Genomic DNA, 16,496 nt, shown 5'->3' with positions numbered 1-16,496 from the left:
CCAGCATTATTTAAAAGGATAAAAAAGAAAAGAAAAAAAACATGCGAACCATCAACTTTATCCTTCATGGCTCCAACAAATCGTGTGAGCCTCCACATATATATGGCCAACGACTGCCGTCAAAAAAGTTCAGAACCAAAAAAGCCAACTGAGCTACACAAACTGATCGTGGATAAAAATTCAAACAAAAATGGATTAAAATATTGGGTGGAAGTGTCTTTAGTTTCATTTGCATTTTTGGTACCTTTTATTTTCCTAATAAAGGTGGTTAGGTTTATCATGTCTCTGACGCGAGGATAAACCTAATAAAAGTGGTTAGGTTTATCTTTGGTACCTTTTATTCTTGTTTTGTTTGGGACAAAAAAAAAGAAGTTATCGGATAGAAGATGTCACCATCACATGTGCCTTTGAGCACTTCTACGTATTCCACAAAAAAACAATTTCACTTCACAGGTCTGGGGACTTTTCTCACCTACCTCCATAAGTTATGATATTTTTAAAAAAAGATGACCAACTCACTGTGACCCAGAAATAAAACTAATGTGCTAAAGTAAATACGTGGATACTTAATTTCTAGTCTCTTTGTTACGAAGGAGGAAGGATTCTATCCAATAGATCAATATGGGACTAAACATATATTTGTACGAATTTTTACATATTTTTTCTATTTAAGTTCTGATGCTCTCACTAAATTAAGAGTTTAAATTTAATCATAAGTACCATCATCGGCCAAGTTACAGTATTTTTTTGTCCACATAGATCACGGGTTGCATCTACTCTGATACTATTTATCGTAACACGAATCAAAAAATATTATTTAAATTTTTTAATTATATATAAATATTTAAGATCTATCTGAGTGCATAATTAATATGAGATGGAAACATACTTCAATGCAGTTCCTTGGCCAGCTTATCCTCACATCCAGCATATACATAGGGGCAACCATAGCAGAAGAAATAGGACACAGTTGTTTGCAGCCATGGGTACGCCTCAAGCCATCATGATACCTTATCCAGAGCAGGGACATGTCATTCCCTTACTAGCTCTCTCCCACTCCATGGTTGCCCATGGCTTCAAGATCACATTCATCAATTCCGAGTTCAACCATGACCGAGTCGTTGCTGCCTTGTCCCAGAAAGATGGTGATGGAGCGGAAGGGATACAAATGGTTTCCTTTCCGGATGGATTGGCACCTGGTGAAGACCGCAATGATCTCCGAAAGAAGACCGAAGGCTTCTTGAGAGTCATGCCTCGATGTTTGGAGGAACTCATAAACCAGATGAACACATCAGGAGGTGACCGGGTTGCATGCGTTATCGCCGATCCGAACATGGGGTGGGCTCTCGAAGTGGCGCAGAAGATGGGCATCCGGTCGGCTGCTTTTTGGCCTGCGTCTACTGCAGTGCTTGCAATGTTTCTGAGCATTCCCAAGATGATCCAGGATGGAATCATTGATGCCAATGGTAAGACATGGTTTTTGCTCATTTTCTCTGACAAGTAAAACAATTCAGAGCATGAAATTTTGCATGGTATAGGAGAAAGTGCTTAAAAGTGATTAAAAGTTCCGAAAGTATGAATTTACCCCTGACCAGTGTTATAATAAATTGGTATATTATCCTGGTGAAACATCAGCACATACTAATCATATGTCATGGTGTTCTTATTGCAATAGTTTTGAAGATCAAGTATTGTTTTTTTTTCTCTCCCTCTCCCTGTTTCGATCAGTTAATTTTCGTGTGGTATACAGCTCTTTAAACCAGAGGGAAACAAAATCATACAAAGCATACATCATCAGGAATCAAATTAATGGAAGAAAAAGGGTTGAGTTTTAATAAAGATGAAAGAAAGAAGAAGAAAATGGGAAAAAATTCCATCAAAGTACCGGTAGTAATTATTGGCAGCCACCATTGGTTTCCTTCAGTTTTTTATGTGTTATTTAGATGCATCTTCAATTGGAGAAACTGGTTGCTTTCACATAGCCAGATGTTTAAAATAAATAAAAAAAACTCCAATTGTGAGGACAAGTTCCAGGATAACAAAATGATCATCAACCATCTTTTCTACTTGCATTTCATGCAGGAATGCCAGAAAGGATTGAGACTTTCCAGCTGAGCCCTGGCATGCCATCTGTGAACACAAGCCAACTTCCATGGAATTCTCTCGGCGATCCCGAATCACAAAAAGGAGTCTTCTTTAAGATCATAGTTGGTTTAAATCAAGCAATGCAGCCTGCTGAAACAATCATTTGCAACACATTCTACGACCTTGAGTCACCAGCATGCACCCTCTTTCCAAACATACTGCCTATTGGACCATTAATCACAGGCCAACAGTTTGGAAAGGAAGTTGGGCATTTCTGGCAAGTGGATACAACCTGCATGAGTTGGCTGGATGAGCAACCTGCTAACTCGGTCATCTATGTCGCATTTGGGAGCTTGGCAGTCTTTAACCAGCACCAATTCCAGGAGCTTGCACTTGGGCTTGAACTCTCTGGCCATTCATTCCTGTGGGTCGTAAGACCCGATCTCACAGATGGGATAGATGATGCCTGGTTAGATGGGTTTCGAGATCGAGTCAAAGGCCAGGGAAAGTTGGTAGGATGGTGTCCTCAACAGCAGGTACTGGCTCACCCTTCCATTGCCTGCTTCATTTCTCACTGTGGTTGGAATTCAACATTGGAAGGGGTGATGAATGGAGTTCCTTTCCTCTGCTGGCCTTACTACGTCGATCAGTTCCTCGACCAGACCTATATCTGTGATGTTTGGAAGATTGGTTTGAGCATAGAACGTGATGACAAAGGGTTTGTTCCAAGGGAGCAGATCAAAGAGAAGGTGGACCAAATATTTGGCAATGAGGAGATGAAGGCCAGGGCCTTGATGTGGAAGGATATTGCCAATAGGTGTACCCAGGAAGGAGGGTCTTCCTATAAGAATTTCAAGTCCTTCGTAGATTCCATGAAAGAATGACATGTTCATTTGCTAAGGCACATGAATCTTTTGTATTTGCTTCATCCAACTCCAAATTAAGGTCAGATGAATGTTCTATGTAGCATTTGGAGACAGCCAATGAAATGGTCAATGTACTTACTGATATTTAAGTATCACCCTTCTTTTTTCATTGCAGTAGATTTTGTTTGTGATATGGTCATTGAGGGAAATACTCTGATCTGGTAAACTGCTTTGGGGATTTGATTTTGGTGTTCTTGAGATATAAGTAATGTAATTGATAGCTAGTTTATATTGTGGATTGTTTTTGAGGCCGCACCTGCTTCTCTCTATTTCACCTCTTCGATGAAATGAGAGGATGACAGAACCCACAATTTTGCTCAAAAGAGAAAATAAAAACACTACTGTTGCCCTCCTAATGACATCATGTGAATCTAAAATACTATGAAATTTTCCAAACAAACTTATTTCTGTCGTTCACAGTATCTAACATCGCATACTTCTTGCTCTTGGAGCTCTCAAAATTAAGCTTCATCCTTCATGACCTTTAATAGAAATGGAAAAGGAAAAGGCATCCTGTAACACCACCCCCTTCCAAAGTACCAACTGTGCCTTGTTAAGTAATATGCTGTGTTCCTACAAGTGTTTGCAGTTTTGGAAATCAGCATCATCAGTGACCGCTGCCTTTCACTGGTCATTAATTCGAACACGCATTCGATATCTAAAATTTAATTCTTCTTTCAACATGCACTCCATGAAGGCGAAGCCTTGCCAACTGCCTCATGCATGCATGATTGCAAGTCCACTGAAGGAATTCGAGAGATTCCTTCAGGGCATGTCTTCTGTAAATTCTATTTCTCTGCAGAATTGACCAGTTGGTAGCTCACAACTTTGTTTGAGATTACTCTGAAATGTGTTGCGGGACAAGGTCATGCCACTAAGGTGGTAACTTGGTGGTATGGGGGCTTGGACTCCATTTGAGTTGTCCGGGTTCGAAATGCACGGGCGTCGATTAAATTAGGGGACTGGATGCCTCACGCTCGGATGGCTCTGTGTGGATATACTTTCCTTCTATCAGTATTGAGGTGGTGCTGGGGTGACGTACTCATACGTGGATGGCCCAGTAGGGTTTTCCACGGGTTGGGGAGGGCATGCGGAAACTTGCGACCAGCATTGAATATTTTTTGGTAGAAGGAAGGCTCAGTGGGGGCTGCTACGCGGGTGGGGTTCTGCCCTCCCTATTGTTCACCAAAAAAAAAAAGGGACAAGGTCACGATGCTACAACAAATGACGCCCAAACTGCTGGGCGTAAGTCACGGCCTTCGAGCAACTGTTATTGGCCCACCTTGCATCACTTGCAGCTCTCTCCACTGTAAACAAAATTCACGTGGGATGGGTACTATAGAATACTGTATAAAATAGGATACCAAATTTTGCCGTATCTTCTCTTACGCCTATTGTAAAGACAAAATTCAAATATTAGATAAAAATAAAACTTCTCTTGTTAATAAAATCTATCAATTCTGTAACTTAAAAAATAAAAAAAAATTATATGCGCCAAAAGAGATCGTCCACAAAGAGAGACCATCTGCATCTTTTTTCTTTCTCGTTCAATGCTCCATATATTTTCTTCCTGATCAAACCGTCTGTTTATCTTCCCAAGTGGCCTTTTTCTTCTCTAAATCTCTGTCTTTTTCTAGGATATTTGCATTTAAGAGTTCATAGAATCTAAGAAATAATATGTGTATAATTTCTTATGTTAGACAAAGCTTGGAAACTATGTATCGGTACTGATGAATGTTACATTTTGAAAAATATGTATCGATTTATTTGGAAGTGTATATTGGATTACTGCTAAGTGTATATCAAATAAGCTTGCAGTATATCACAAAGTCGACGAATGTGTATCACCAGCCATATAGTATGCACTAGTGAATATGATATTCTAAAAACTGTGATCAATATATTTAGAGATGTGTATTGGATTGTTAAATAAAAAAATTATTAAGTGCATATTATTTGATCGTATATTGTGTACTGGTGAATACCATGTTCTAGAAACCGTATAGAGATTTATGCAGATGTGTATGTTGACTTGCTAAATGATTAATTTGCCCGGTGTGTATTACTTGGCCATATAGTATGTACCGTAATATTTTTTTTTATTTTTGTAACTACGAATTGACGACTCGATTAATAGGAGTATATGATTTTTGGTTTTCTTCTTTAGAATGGGCACTAGAAAAAATGTAGTAAAGTAGGAAGCCCATCCATATTTTTTTTTAGTGCCTACCCCGTATGATTTTTGTTCGTAGTAGCCCTTTGTGCTTGCCTATGTTTGGTGGTAAATATAGCACTAAAATTAACATGAAAAAAAAAATAAGCATGAAGGCTGATGGAAATATTTAAAACCGTTTTGGTTCATCACCATCGTTATATGACAAATTTTTTATTTTTATTTTTTAATATAGCTCAACTTTTTACAATGTTTTTCTTTTCTAACCTATTTTTTGGTTATTATTATTATGTTTTCTTTCCGTGCAATGTTTCATTTACACGGAGTGGAGGGAAGGTTCAAGGGTCTGCAGCCAAATGGTGAATAGGGCTCTAAGCCAGGCATTGGAGTAGCTTCTAGCTAGGCGAGGGTTAGAATGGGTACAAAATTTTGGAGGGAAAATGATATCCTGCACCATGTGTGAGAATCCATGCAGGCTTGTGTTTAGTCCTACATCGATTACTCACTAAGTAGATTTTGAATACTTATATAGGATCAAGAAATCCAAATAATACATTTCGACTAGTCTTTTGGGATAAGATCCTAAATTGTGGCAAATGCTATTAGAGCGAACTTAGCTCATAACCTATGTGGACTAGAAAGCACTGCAGCATGGGCTCATTGAGGTTAACCATAATCCAATCATCATGTTTATGATTAGATTTGAATGGATTTGGATTCTTAGCCTAGTAAAGATACCAAAGCTTAAAATAGGAAGGTGCTTATTAAGGCTGAATAGATTTGGATTCTTAGCTTGGTAAGGATGTTAGGGCTTAAACGGAGGGAGTATGTAAGAATTCGTGCGAGCATGCGTCTAGTTCAATATCGGTTATTCACTGGGTAGACCTTCTACCCATTCTAACCCTCTCCTAATTAGAATGGGCCGACAATCTAACTAGCTTCTTTTAGTGAGGTCCTGGGTTGTGACACTATGTGCACCCTCTTCTAACTAGTATGGGTAGACCTTCCGACTAGTTTCTTTTATTGAGGTCCTGGATTGTGACATTATGTGCACCATACGATGGATATAGAAATAGAACGAGCACTCGTGATTCGTGTGATGCATTGCCATATAGTGCACCTGGTGTAGGATATGGTTTTTGGTTTTGGTGGGGTTTAGGGAGGCAAAGTTGACTTGGTTGACAAGGGGCAGTGCTACGTGAACACGCTCCGTATGCGACTTTACCGGCTTTTTGGGAGCAATTTAGTTGTTATGGGCCGAAGATAGAATAGACCACTGAAAATATGACCGTCTCGGGGGGCCTACGTTGACTACAAAAATTCTCATTAGCCTCTCAAAAGAGAGAATAGATTAGTGATATTTCTTAATTTCCAAAGAGAAGAAAAATAGTCAATTGAGTGAAGAGCATATTTTAAGAAATGGATTGAAATAAATTTGGTTTACCTCGACTCCTGATTCAGTACATTTTGAACGTCGAGTGTGAAAGATAAGCGTGCGAAGATGGCTTTTTGTGAAAAGTTTATTTAAAAATTTTAGTAGGATTGAACTGAATTTTCTGCTGGCTCCCGCATTAAATTATATTAAAGGCTGCCTATCTTGATATTCTTGATAAGGTCAAAGCCTTCATATGGCTTGCTTTGAGAAACCAAATTTTTTGGCAAAAGAGATTTAGGAACAATTGATCTTCTTCTAACAGGTGAACTTGCTGCTTTTATATGGAGCTCCATTTTTGGTGGTTGTGTAATATATTATTACTTACATTTTTTTTTTTTACGTCTAAAAGTAAAAAAGTAAAAAAGACACCAAGAAAGCCATCCCCGCTAGCGAGTTGTTGTCAAGGTGTCCATCCTTGCATTAATAGCCATCCATGTGGACCATGGTACATCAACTCCCTACCAAAAATCATTATACGATAGGAAACAAGTTGAACCACAAGATTGGCCAGTTATTAATACTTGAAAATTGAAGTATACCTAAAGCTTTCTCTTGAGATAGATTGGACCAGGATTCATTCCGAGGGTGAAAAAAACACGAGCATAAATCCAAAAGTTATAAAATGTTTCGTCTGTAACTGATTTCGTGGACCAGCCCAACTACAAACCAACATGCAAAATATGCAAGCTTAATTATGGCTCTGTTTTCCCTCCTATCTCTTTTTCTTATCGGACTGAATGACCGCCGGTATTTGAAAAGATATCAATGGAAAGATTGACCAGTTACTAATATTTGGACAACGAAGTATACCTAAAACTTTCTCTTGACTTAGATTGGAGCTGGTCTAATATGATTCATTGTGAGGATGAAAAAAAGATGACCGACTCACTATGACCTAGAAATAAAACTAATGTGCTCAAGTAAATACGTGGATACCTAATTCCCAGTCCACGTAGGATTCATCTAGAGGATTTTACGTCGCAATCCAAGATCTTACATAAAATGACTAACTAAAAAATATTATTTAATTTTTTTATATTTAAGATCTATCTAGTGCAAAACCATCAATATGGGACCAAATACATATTTATGTGGATCCTTACATTCTTTCTCTGTTTAAGCTATGATACTTTTATTAAGCTAAGAGTTCAGATTTAATCATAAGCACCACGATCGGCTGTGGTGCAGTATTTTTTTATCCACATAGATCACCGGTCGGATCTGCTCTGATACTATTTATCATAACACAAGTCAATAAATATGATTTAAATTTTTTAATTCTATATAAATGGTTAATATCTACCGAGTACATAATTAATATGGGATGAAACATACTTCAATGCAGTTCCTTGGCCTGTTTATCCTCTTATCCAGCATATGTATAGGGACAACCATAGCAGAAGAAACTGGACACAATTGTTTGCAGCCATGGGTTCACCTCAAGTCATCATGATACCTTATCCAATGCAGGGCCATGTCATTCCCTTACTAGCTCTCTCCCACTCCATGGTTGCCCATGGCTTCAAGATCACATTCATCAATTCCGAGTCCAACCATGACCGAGTCGTTGCTGGCTTGTCCCAGAAAGATGGTGATGGAGCGGAAGGGATACAAATGGTTTCCTTTCCGGATGGATTGGCACCTGGTGAAGCCCGCAATGATCTCCGAAAGGTGACCGAAGGCTTCTTGAGGGTCATGCCTCGATGTTTGGAGGAACTCATAAACCAGATGAACACATCAGGAGGTGACCGGGTTGCATGCGTTATCGCCGATCCGAACATGGGGTGGGCTCTCGAAGTGGCGCAGAAGATTGGCATCCGGTCGGCTGCCTTTTGGCCTGCGTCTGCTGCAGTGCTCGCAATGTTTCTGAGCATTCCCAAGATGATCCAGGATGGAATCATTGATGCCAATGGTAAGACATGGTTTTTGCTCATTTTCTCTGACAAGTAAAACAATTCAGAGCATGAAATTTTGCATCGTATAGGAGAAAGTGCTTAAAAGTGATTAAAAGTTCCGAAAGTATGAATTTACTCCCGACCAGTGTTATGATAAATTGGTATATTATACTGGTGAAACATCAGCACATCCTAATCATCAACCATCTTTTCTATTTGCATTTCATGCAGGAATGCCAGAAAGGATTGAGACTTTCCAGCTGAGCCCTGGCATGCCATCTGTGAACACAAGCCAACTTCCATGGAATTCTCTCGGCGATCCCGAATCACAAAAAGGAGACTTCTTCAAGATCATAGTTGGTTTAAATCAAGCAATGCAGCCTGCTGAAACAATCATTTGCAACACATTCTACGACCTTGAGTCACCAGCATGCACCCTCTTTCCAAACATACTGCCTATTGGACCATTACTCACAGGCCAACAGTTTGGAAAGGAAGTTGGGCATTTCTGGCAAGTGGATGCAACCTGCATGAGTTGGCTGGATGAGCAACCTGCTAACTCGGTCATCTATGTCGCATTTGGGAGCTTTGCAGCCTTCAACCAGCACCAATTCCAGGAGCTTGCACTTGGGCTTGAACTCTCCGGCCATTCATTCCTGTGGGTCGTAAGACCCGATCTCACAGTTGGGATAGATGATGCCTGGTTAGATGGGTTTCGAGATCGAGTCAAAGGCCAGGGAAAGTTGGTAGGATGGTCTCCTCAACAGCAGGTACTGGCTCACCCTTCCATTGCCTGCTTCATTTCTCACTGTGGTTGGAATTCAACATTGGAAGGGGTGAAGAATGGAGTTCCTTTCCTCTGCTGGCCTTTCTACGTCGATCAGTTCCTCGACCAGACCTATATCTGTGATGTTTGGAAGACTGGTTTGAGCACAGATCCTGATGACAAAGGGTTTGTTCCAAGGGAGCAGATCAAAGAGAAGGTGGACCAAATATTTGGCAATGAGGAGATGAAGGCCAGGGCCTTGATGTGGAAGGATATTGCTAAGCGGTGTACCCAGGAAGGAGGGTCTTCCTATAAGAATTTCAAGTCCTTCGTAGATTCCATGAAAGAATGACATGTTCATTTGCTAAGGCACATGAATCTTTTGTGTTTGCTTCATCGAACTCAAAATTAAGGTCTGATGAATGTTCTATGTAGCATTTGGATACAGCCAATGAAATGGTCTATGTACTAATTGATATTTAAGTATCACCCTTCTTTTTTCATTGCAGTAGATTTTGTTTGTGATAGGGTCTTTGAGGGAAATACTCTGATCTGGTAAACTGCTCTGGGGATTTGATTTTGGTGTTCTTGAGATATAAGTAATGTAATTGATAGCTAGTTTATATTGTGGATTGTTTTTGAGGCCGCACCTGCTTCTCTCTATTTCACCTCTTCAATGAAATGAGAGGCGCACAGAACCCACAATTTTGCTCAAAAAAGAAAATAAAAATACTACTGTTGCCCTCCTAATGACATCATGTGAATCTAAAATACTATGTAACTTTCCAAACCAACTTATTTCTGTTGTTCACTGTATCTAACATCGCATACTTCTTGCTCTTGGAGCTCTCAAAAGCTTGATCCTTCTGGACCTTTAATAGAAATGGAAAAGGAAATGGCACCCTATAACCCTACCCCCTTCTAAAGTACCAACTGTGCCTTGTTGAAGTAATATGCTGAGTTCCTACGAGTGTCTGCAATTTTGGAAATCAGCATCATCAGTGACTGCCGCCCTTCACTGGTCACTAATTTGAACAGGCATTTGTCATCTAAAATTTAATTCTTCTTTCAACATGCCCTCCATGATGGCAAAAGCTCAGCCTTGAGTTAACAAACTCATAATTTTCATTAGGGCCTCATCATGATCTTCGCCGATGCTTTCATCTATCTATCTAACTGAGCGGTGTTTTTAAGAATCCACTGCCTTTCACCAAGTATCACTTAGCATTATTTAGGACAACTAGCTCTATGGCTGATTTGGCATAAAAAAATCATGGTACTGAATCAGTTGTGATGATAAAGTTCTTCTTTGGTTGGTTACCCATCCATCAGTTCTTACTTCTAGCATTCAATATTCTTCTCTAATCTGCTTGTGCTCATCTTGTAATCATGTGAAATGAAGTAATGGGAATTTTCCATCTCATCAATTTTCAAATAACTCCTCTGTCAGAAGACTATTGCCTCTCATTCTAAGTAATAGTCATGCCATGATCTTTGCATTACAGAGTTTGAATTACTCCTCTATCACCTGTAATTTTACTAGATACTGATTCAGATTCAAGAAACCTAACATTAACCGATGTCGCTATGAGAACTGGTTCGTCAGCATGATGTAAGAAACAACAATTAAATATGTAGATATACAGGAGTCATAAAAATGGCCATGTTTTCATTCAAACAACTCCCTTCTCTCTCTCTCTCTCTCTCTCTCTCTCTCTCCCAAACAACTCCCTTGGTGATAGGATTCCATGCAGGCATGGATTGAGGTAAGGAGATCCTCTATCGCCATTTTTATTTATCCTTGCGGTGGATCCCCTGTACAAGATGGTCAACAAGGCAGCTTCAGCTAATATTTTTGAAAGATTTGGCTCTCCTTGGACTTCTGGTGGCATAAAAATTTGCAGTATACTAATGACGCTCTCATCTTCGCTCATGTTAAAAAATACCATTTTGCTGCTAGGAAGATCATTTACATAGTTTGAACTAATCTCAGGTCTTTCAATTAACTATCAAAAAAGCTTCGGTCTCAGGCTTCATTAGAAAGAGATGTGCTAAATGGTTCAATTGCAGTTACCACATGCTTCGTTAGAAAGAGATGTGCTAAATGGTTCAATTGCAGTTACTACCTGCTTCGTTAGAAAGAGATGTGCTAAATGGTTCAATCAAATGATGAATAAGGGCTCTGAGCCGGGCATTGGAGGAGCTTCTAGTTAGGCGAGGGTTTGAATGGGTAGAAGGTTTTGGAGGAAAAATTATATCCTGCACCATGTGTGAGAACCCATGCAGGTTTGTATCTAGTCGCACATCAATTACTCACTAGGTATCTAGATTTTGGAAATTTATATAGGATCAAGAAATCCAAATAATACATTTCGATTAGTCTTATTGGGAGGGGTCCTAGGTTATGACAAATGACGTTAGAGCGGATCAACTCATAGCCTATGTGGACTAGGGGACACCGCAGCATGGGCTCATTGAAGTTGACCATAATCCAATTATCGTGTTTATAATTGGATTTGAATGGATTTGGATTCTTAGCCCGGTAAAGATGCTAGCCTGGTAAGAATGATAGGGCTTAAATGGAGGGGGTATGAGAGAATTCGTGTGAGCATGTGTCTAGTCCAATATTGGTTATTTACTAGATAGACCTTCTACCCATTCTAACCCTCTCCTAACTAGAATGGGTAAGACCTTCTGACTAGCTACTTTTAGTGAAGCGGGGTTGTGACACTATGTGCACCCTCTCCTAACTAGAATGGGTAGACCTTCCGACTAGTTTCTTTTAGTGAGGTCCCAAATTGTGACATTATGTGCACCATACGATATATATAGAAATAGAACGAGTGCTCATGATTGGTGTGATGCACTACTATATGGTGCACGTGGTGTAGGATATGATTTCTAGTTTTGGAGGGGTTTAGGGAGGCAAAGTTGACATGGTTGAAAAGGGGCAGTGCTCCATGATCACACTCCCGCTGGAACGTACAGGTGAGGCATCTAGGGAGGCAAAGTTGTTGTGCTTGATAGGGGGCAGTGCTCCATATGCGACTTTACCAGCTTTTTAGGAGCAATTTAGTTGTTATGGGACAAAGGTGGTAATTATTAGGGCTTAGACCACTGAAAATATCGACCTACGTTGACTACAAAAATTCTCATTAGCCTCTCAAAAGAAAGAATAGATTATTGATATTTCTTAATTTCCAAGGAGAAGAAAAATAGTTAATTGAGTGAAGGGCATATTTTTAAGAAATGGATTGAAATAAATTTGGTTTACCTCGACTCCTGATTCAATATATTTTGAATGTCGAGCGCAGAAGATATACGCACGAAGATGGTTTTAGACCAATGGCCGAATTTTTTTATTAAAAGTTTATTTAAAAAAATTAGCAGGATTGGACTGAATTTTCTAGTTGGCTCCTGCATTAAATTATATTAAAGGCTGCCTATCTTGATAATCTTGATAAGATCAAAGTCTTCATATGACTTGCTTTGAGAAACCAAATTTTTTGGCAATAGAGATTTAGGAACAATTGATCTTCTTCAAAACGGTGAATTTGCTGCTTTTATATGGAGCTCCATTTTTGGTGGTTGTGTAATATATTTGTACTACCAGGCTTGCTCTCAAACTATTACCACTTGTATTTTTTTACGTCTAAAAGTAAAAAAGTAAAGACACCAAGAAAAGCCATCGAGTCCCAAGCGAGAATTCCACATCTTGAAGCCAACCCCGATTGCGAGTAGTCGTCGTCAAGGTGTCCATCCATGTGGACCATGCTACATCAACTCCCTGCCAAAAATCATTATACGATAGGAAACAAGTTGAACCACAAGATTGGCCAGTTACTAATACTTGAAAATTGAAGTATACCTAAAGCTTTCTCTTGAGATAGATTGGACCAGGTCCAATCTGATTCATTGCGAAGGTGAAAAAAGTACGAGCATAAATCCAAAAGTTAATAAAATATTTCGTCTATCACTGGCTTTGTGGACCAGTCCAACTACAAACCAATATGTAAAATATATGAGCTTATGGCTCGGTTTTCCTTCTATCTCTTTTTTTTGTTAGACTGAATGATCGCCGATATTTGGAAAGATATTAGTAGAAAGATTGGGCAATTACTAATATTTGGACAACGAAGTATACCTAAAACTTTCTCTTGATTTAGAAAGGAGCTGGTCTAATATGATTCATTGTGAGGAAGATTAAAAAAAAAAGAAAAAAAACAAGTGAACCATCAATTTTATCCTCCACGGCTCCAACAAATCATGTGAGTCTCCACATATATATGGCCAACGACCGCTATCAAAAAAGTTCAGAACCAAACAAGCACAAACTGATCGTGGATAAAAATTCTAAACAAAAATGGAATTAAATATCGGGTGGAACTGTCTTTAGCTTCTTTTGCATCTTTGGTACCTTTTATTTTCCTAATAAAAGTGGTTAGGTTTATCCTGTGTCTCTGACGCGAGGAATTCTTGTTTTGTTTAAGACAAAAAAGAAAAATTATCGGATGGAAGATGTCACCATGACATGTGCCTTCGAGCACTTCTCCATATTCCACAGAAAACAATTCCACTTCACAGGTCTGGGGACTTTTCTCACCTACCTCCATAAGATATGATATTTTTTAAAAAAGATGACCGACTCACCATGACCCAGAAATAAAACTAATGTGCTAAAGTAAATATGTGGATTATTCCGTGGATACTTAATTCCTAGTCTCTTTGTTACGAAGGATTCTATCCAGTGTATAATTATTGTTGCTGAAAATTGGACCCGGGGGCAATCTTCGGTCAAGGAGAGGGAGCAGCAGGTCCTCACAGGGGAGCCGCAATCCGTCGGCGAACGGCGTCCTCCGTCCGGGTACCTGCAGACAAACCGGTGGCCGGGTTTTCCAGCGCCGGCCCTCCGACGCTCAAGTCAGATGGGGGCAAAGTGTATAAAGAGAAGAAGAACAGTGTTTGTAGAGTGTGGAATTTTTCCAACCTCCCCCGAGAAGCCAAGGCTCCCTTTTATAGGCGGGGGTCGATTTACCTGTGATGTGATTGGGCGAGGCCATAGTACGGCTCGGCATGTGGTTCAGGTCGGCACACGATCAGGCGAATCATTGCGCTGATGTCGGCGGTAAGGGCATCGTACGACCCGAACTAGCACGCTACCAGGCGAATTATTGCATTGGTGTCGGAGGTAAGGCCGAGATCAGAGACTTATCATAGTCGATTGGACTCTACTGGGCTAGCTTGCTGTGGCGAGCTGAGAGTCCGTGGATGACAGGAGTCACGCGCATTAATTGTGGAGTAAGCCGGAGATCCGCATTAATTGTGGAGTAAGCCGGAGATCCTCATTAATTGTGGAGTAAGCCGGAGATCTGCATTAATTGTGGAGTAAGCCGGAGATCCTCATTAATTGTGGAGTAAGCCGGAGATCCGCATTAATTGTTGAGTGAACTGGAGGTTTACAGTGGCCATGCGCAATAAATGCCGGGGGAGCGGCAGAGTATGGTCCTCGGCCGGACCTCAGAGGGGTATGGCCGTAGTAGGTGGCTGACAAGGGTAGACTTTGAGCATCAGGATTTTCCTAGGTCGGAGGTTCCGAGGTTGGATGTCTTGAGGTCGGGCGCTCCGAGGTCGGACGCCGACTTCGGCCATTCAGGGTCGGCGATTGTACGACTTCTTAGGGGCATTTGTGTCACTGGGGGGAATAATCTTATTCCCCCAACACTACCCCCCGACTTCCGAGTTCGAGCGGCTTGCAGGCTCGGACGTGGGAAGTAAAGACTATCGTTAAAGTTGGCGGGAATCTCATCCGCACCCTTGCACTTCTCGGCGCCTTTATGACAGGACCCGCGCCCTTGGGCGCTTCGAGGTTGCTTGGTTCAGCGAACTTATGATAGGGCTCGTATCTTTATGTTTTTCGAAGCGGCTGTAACGGGAGTGGCGCCTCTTGGATCTCCGAGATCGCTTCGTGCGGCGAACCCATGATGGGGGCTCCTGAGCCCGACGAGGCGGCGCCTCGATCTCGTGGTCGAGGCTCCCCGCCCATTAATGGGCATGCTGTTTCGCGCTTCAAAATGGACACGCGGCGTGATCTGAGGTCGGACGCTTCCGATCTCGTATTATCGGATCAATGGTCTGGGGAGGTGGAGACTATATCGGGGCTCCACGTGTCCCATAGCCTTATTAAATGAGGGGAGCGGGGGTGGCGTCCGCTCGTTCTTCAAGGTGATCCGATCCTGCGGACCCATGATGAGGCCCCGAGATCCGATGGGACAGCGTTTCGATTTCATACCCGATTTATTGATCCGGAGTGAATGCGGTGCCTCAGCTTCCGAGGTCGACACATGGCGCGATCCGGTCGGAGGATGGGAACCGACCCCGTCGATCTGGGCCGTCAGGGGGGTCTATATAAACCCCACGGGTTTGCCCTAAGGGTTCCATTTGGGTGCTTTGCATTTTCCATTTTCGTCGTCTCCCTCCTTACTCTATTCCCTGACCAAACCTTGCCGTCGGTGCCCGGAGCGATTTCCGGCGATGTCCCGTAGGTTCCTACCCTGTAATTGTTAGGGTTCCTCTTCTTCTTCTCTCTTCTGCTTTCAATCTCGTTTCATTTCTCTGTAAAAATGGGTCTCAGTCCTGAGGAGGTAGGGTCAAGTCTGTTGGGGGAGGAGGTGGAGTTAATCCGCTCCCGGTTTTTCTTCCAGCCCGGGTTTCGCCTCGAAACTGCGGGGCCGGAAGATAGGGTGACGCGGCCGCCCCCAGGTCAGATCGCGGTTCACCGCGAGACCCTCTGGGCTGGCCTGCGGTTCCCTGTTCATGGGTTCGTGAACGACTTGCTGGTCGAGTACCAACTCGTCCCAGCACAGCTCGCTCCGAACTCGTGGAGAACTATCATCGGGTTCCTCTCCCTATGTCTCGGGCACGGGATCCCGATTACCGTGAGCGTCTTCCGTCGGTGTTTCTTATTAAAGAAGAACCCGGCGGACGCAGAGTGACTATACTTCGCCTTTCGGGGCGGTATGTCGCTCTTTCACGGGGCCCCTTCCTCTATTCATGAGTGGAAGGGAAAATTTTTCTTTCTCGCGTCCGAGGCGCCGTGGGGGTTCAATCCGGGGTGGGGGCACCCTCGGTTGAAGACCCTCAACAGGCTCTCCGAGCCCTCGGGGAGAGAGCTGAGGGTCCTGGACTCTCTACGGGCCCTCGGGAAGGGGTTCGACCT

The 16,496-nt window shown here is 41.7% G+C and overlaps 2 protein-coding genes across 2 annotated transcripts; both read left to right on the top strand.

Moving 5' to 3' along the window:
* Positions 1-929: 929 nt before the first annotated feature.
* Positions 930-3,120, top strand: LOC103704578 (UDP-glycosyltransferase 83A1-like). Its single transcript, XM_039115766.1, has 2 exons — positions 930-1,466; positions 2,083-3,120. Exons 1-2 carry the CDS (start codon positions 983-985, stop codon positions 2,967-2,969), a joined length of 1,371 nt encoding a protein of 456 aa, XP_038971694.1. The 5' UTR covers positions 930-982; the 3' UTR covers positions 2,970-3,120.
* A 4,832-nt stretch (positions 3,121-7,952) lies between these two features.
* On the top strand, positions 7,953-9,905 carry LOC103699043 (UDP-glycosyltransferase 83A1-like). The gene is made up of 2 exons (XM_008781085.4): positions 7,953-8,531; positions 8,746-9,905. Exons 1-2 carry the CDS (start codon positions 7,997-7,999, stop codon positions 9,630-9,632), a joined length of 1,422 nt encoding a protein of 473 aa, XP_008779307.4. The 5' UTR covers positions 7,953-7,996; the 3' UTR covers positions 9,633-9,905.
* Positions 9,906-16,496: the final 6,591 nt, after the last annotated feature.

The sequence above is a fragment of the Phoenix dactylifera genome, unplaced genomic scaffold, assembly GCF_009389715.1.
Source record: "Phoenix dactylifera cultivar Barhee BC4 unplaced genomic scaffold, palm_55x_up_171113_PBpolish2nd_filt_p 000007F, whole genome shotgun sequence".
Taxonomy (NCBI): Eukaryota; Viridiplantae; Streptophyta; class Magnoliopsida; order Arecales; family Arecaceae; genus Phoenix; species Phoenix dactylifera.
The sequence above is the reverse complement of the archived record's forward strand: the minus strand, read 5'-3'. Positions and strand labels throughout refer to the sequence as shown.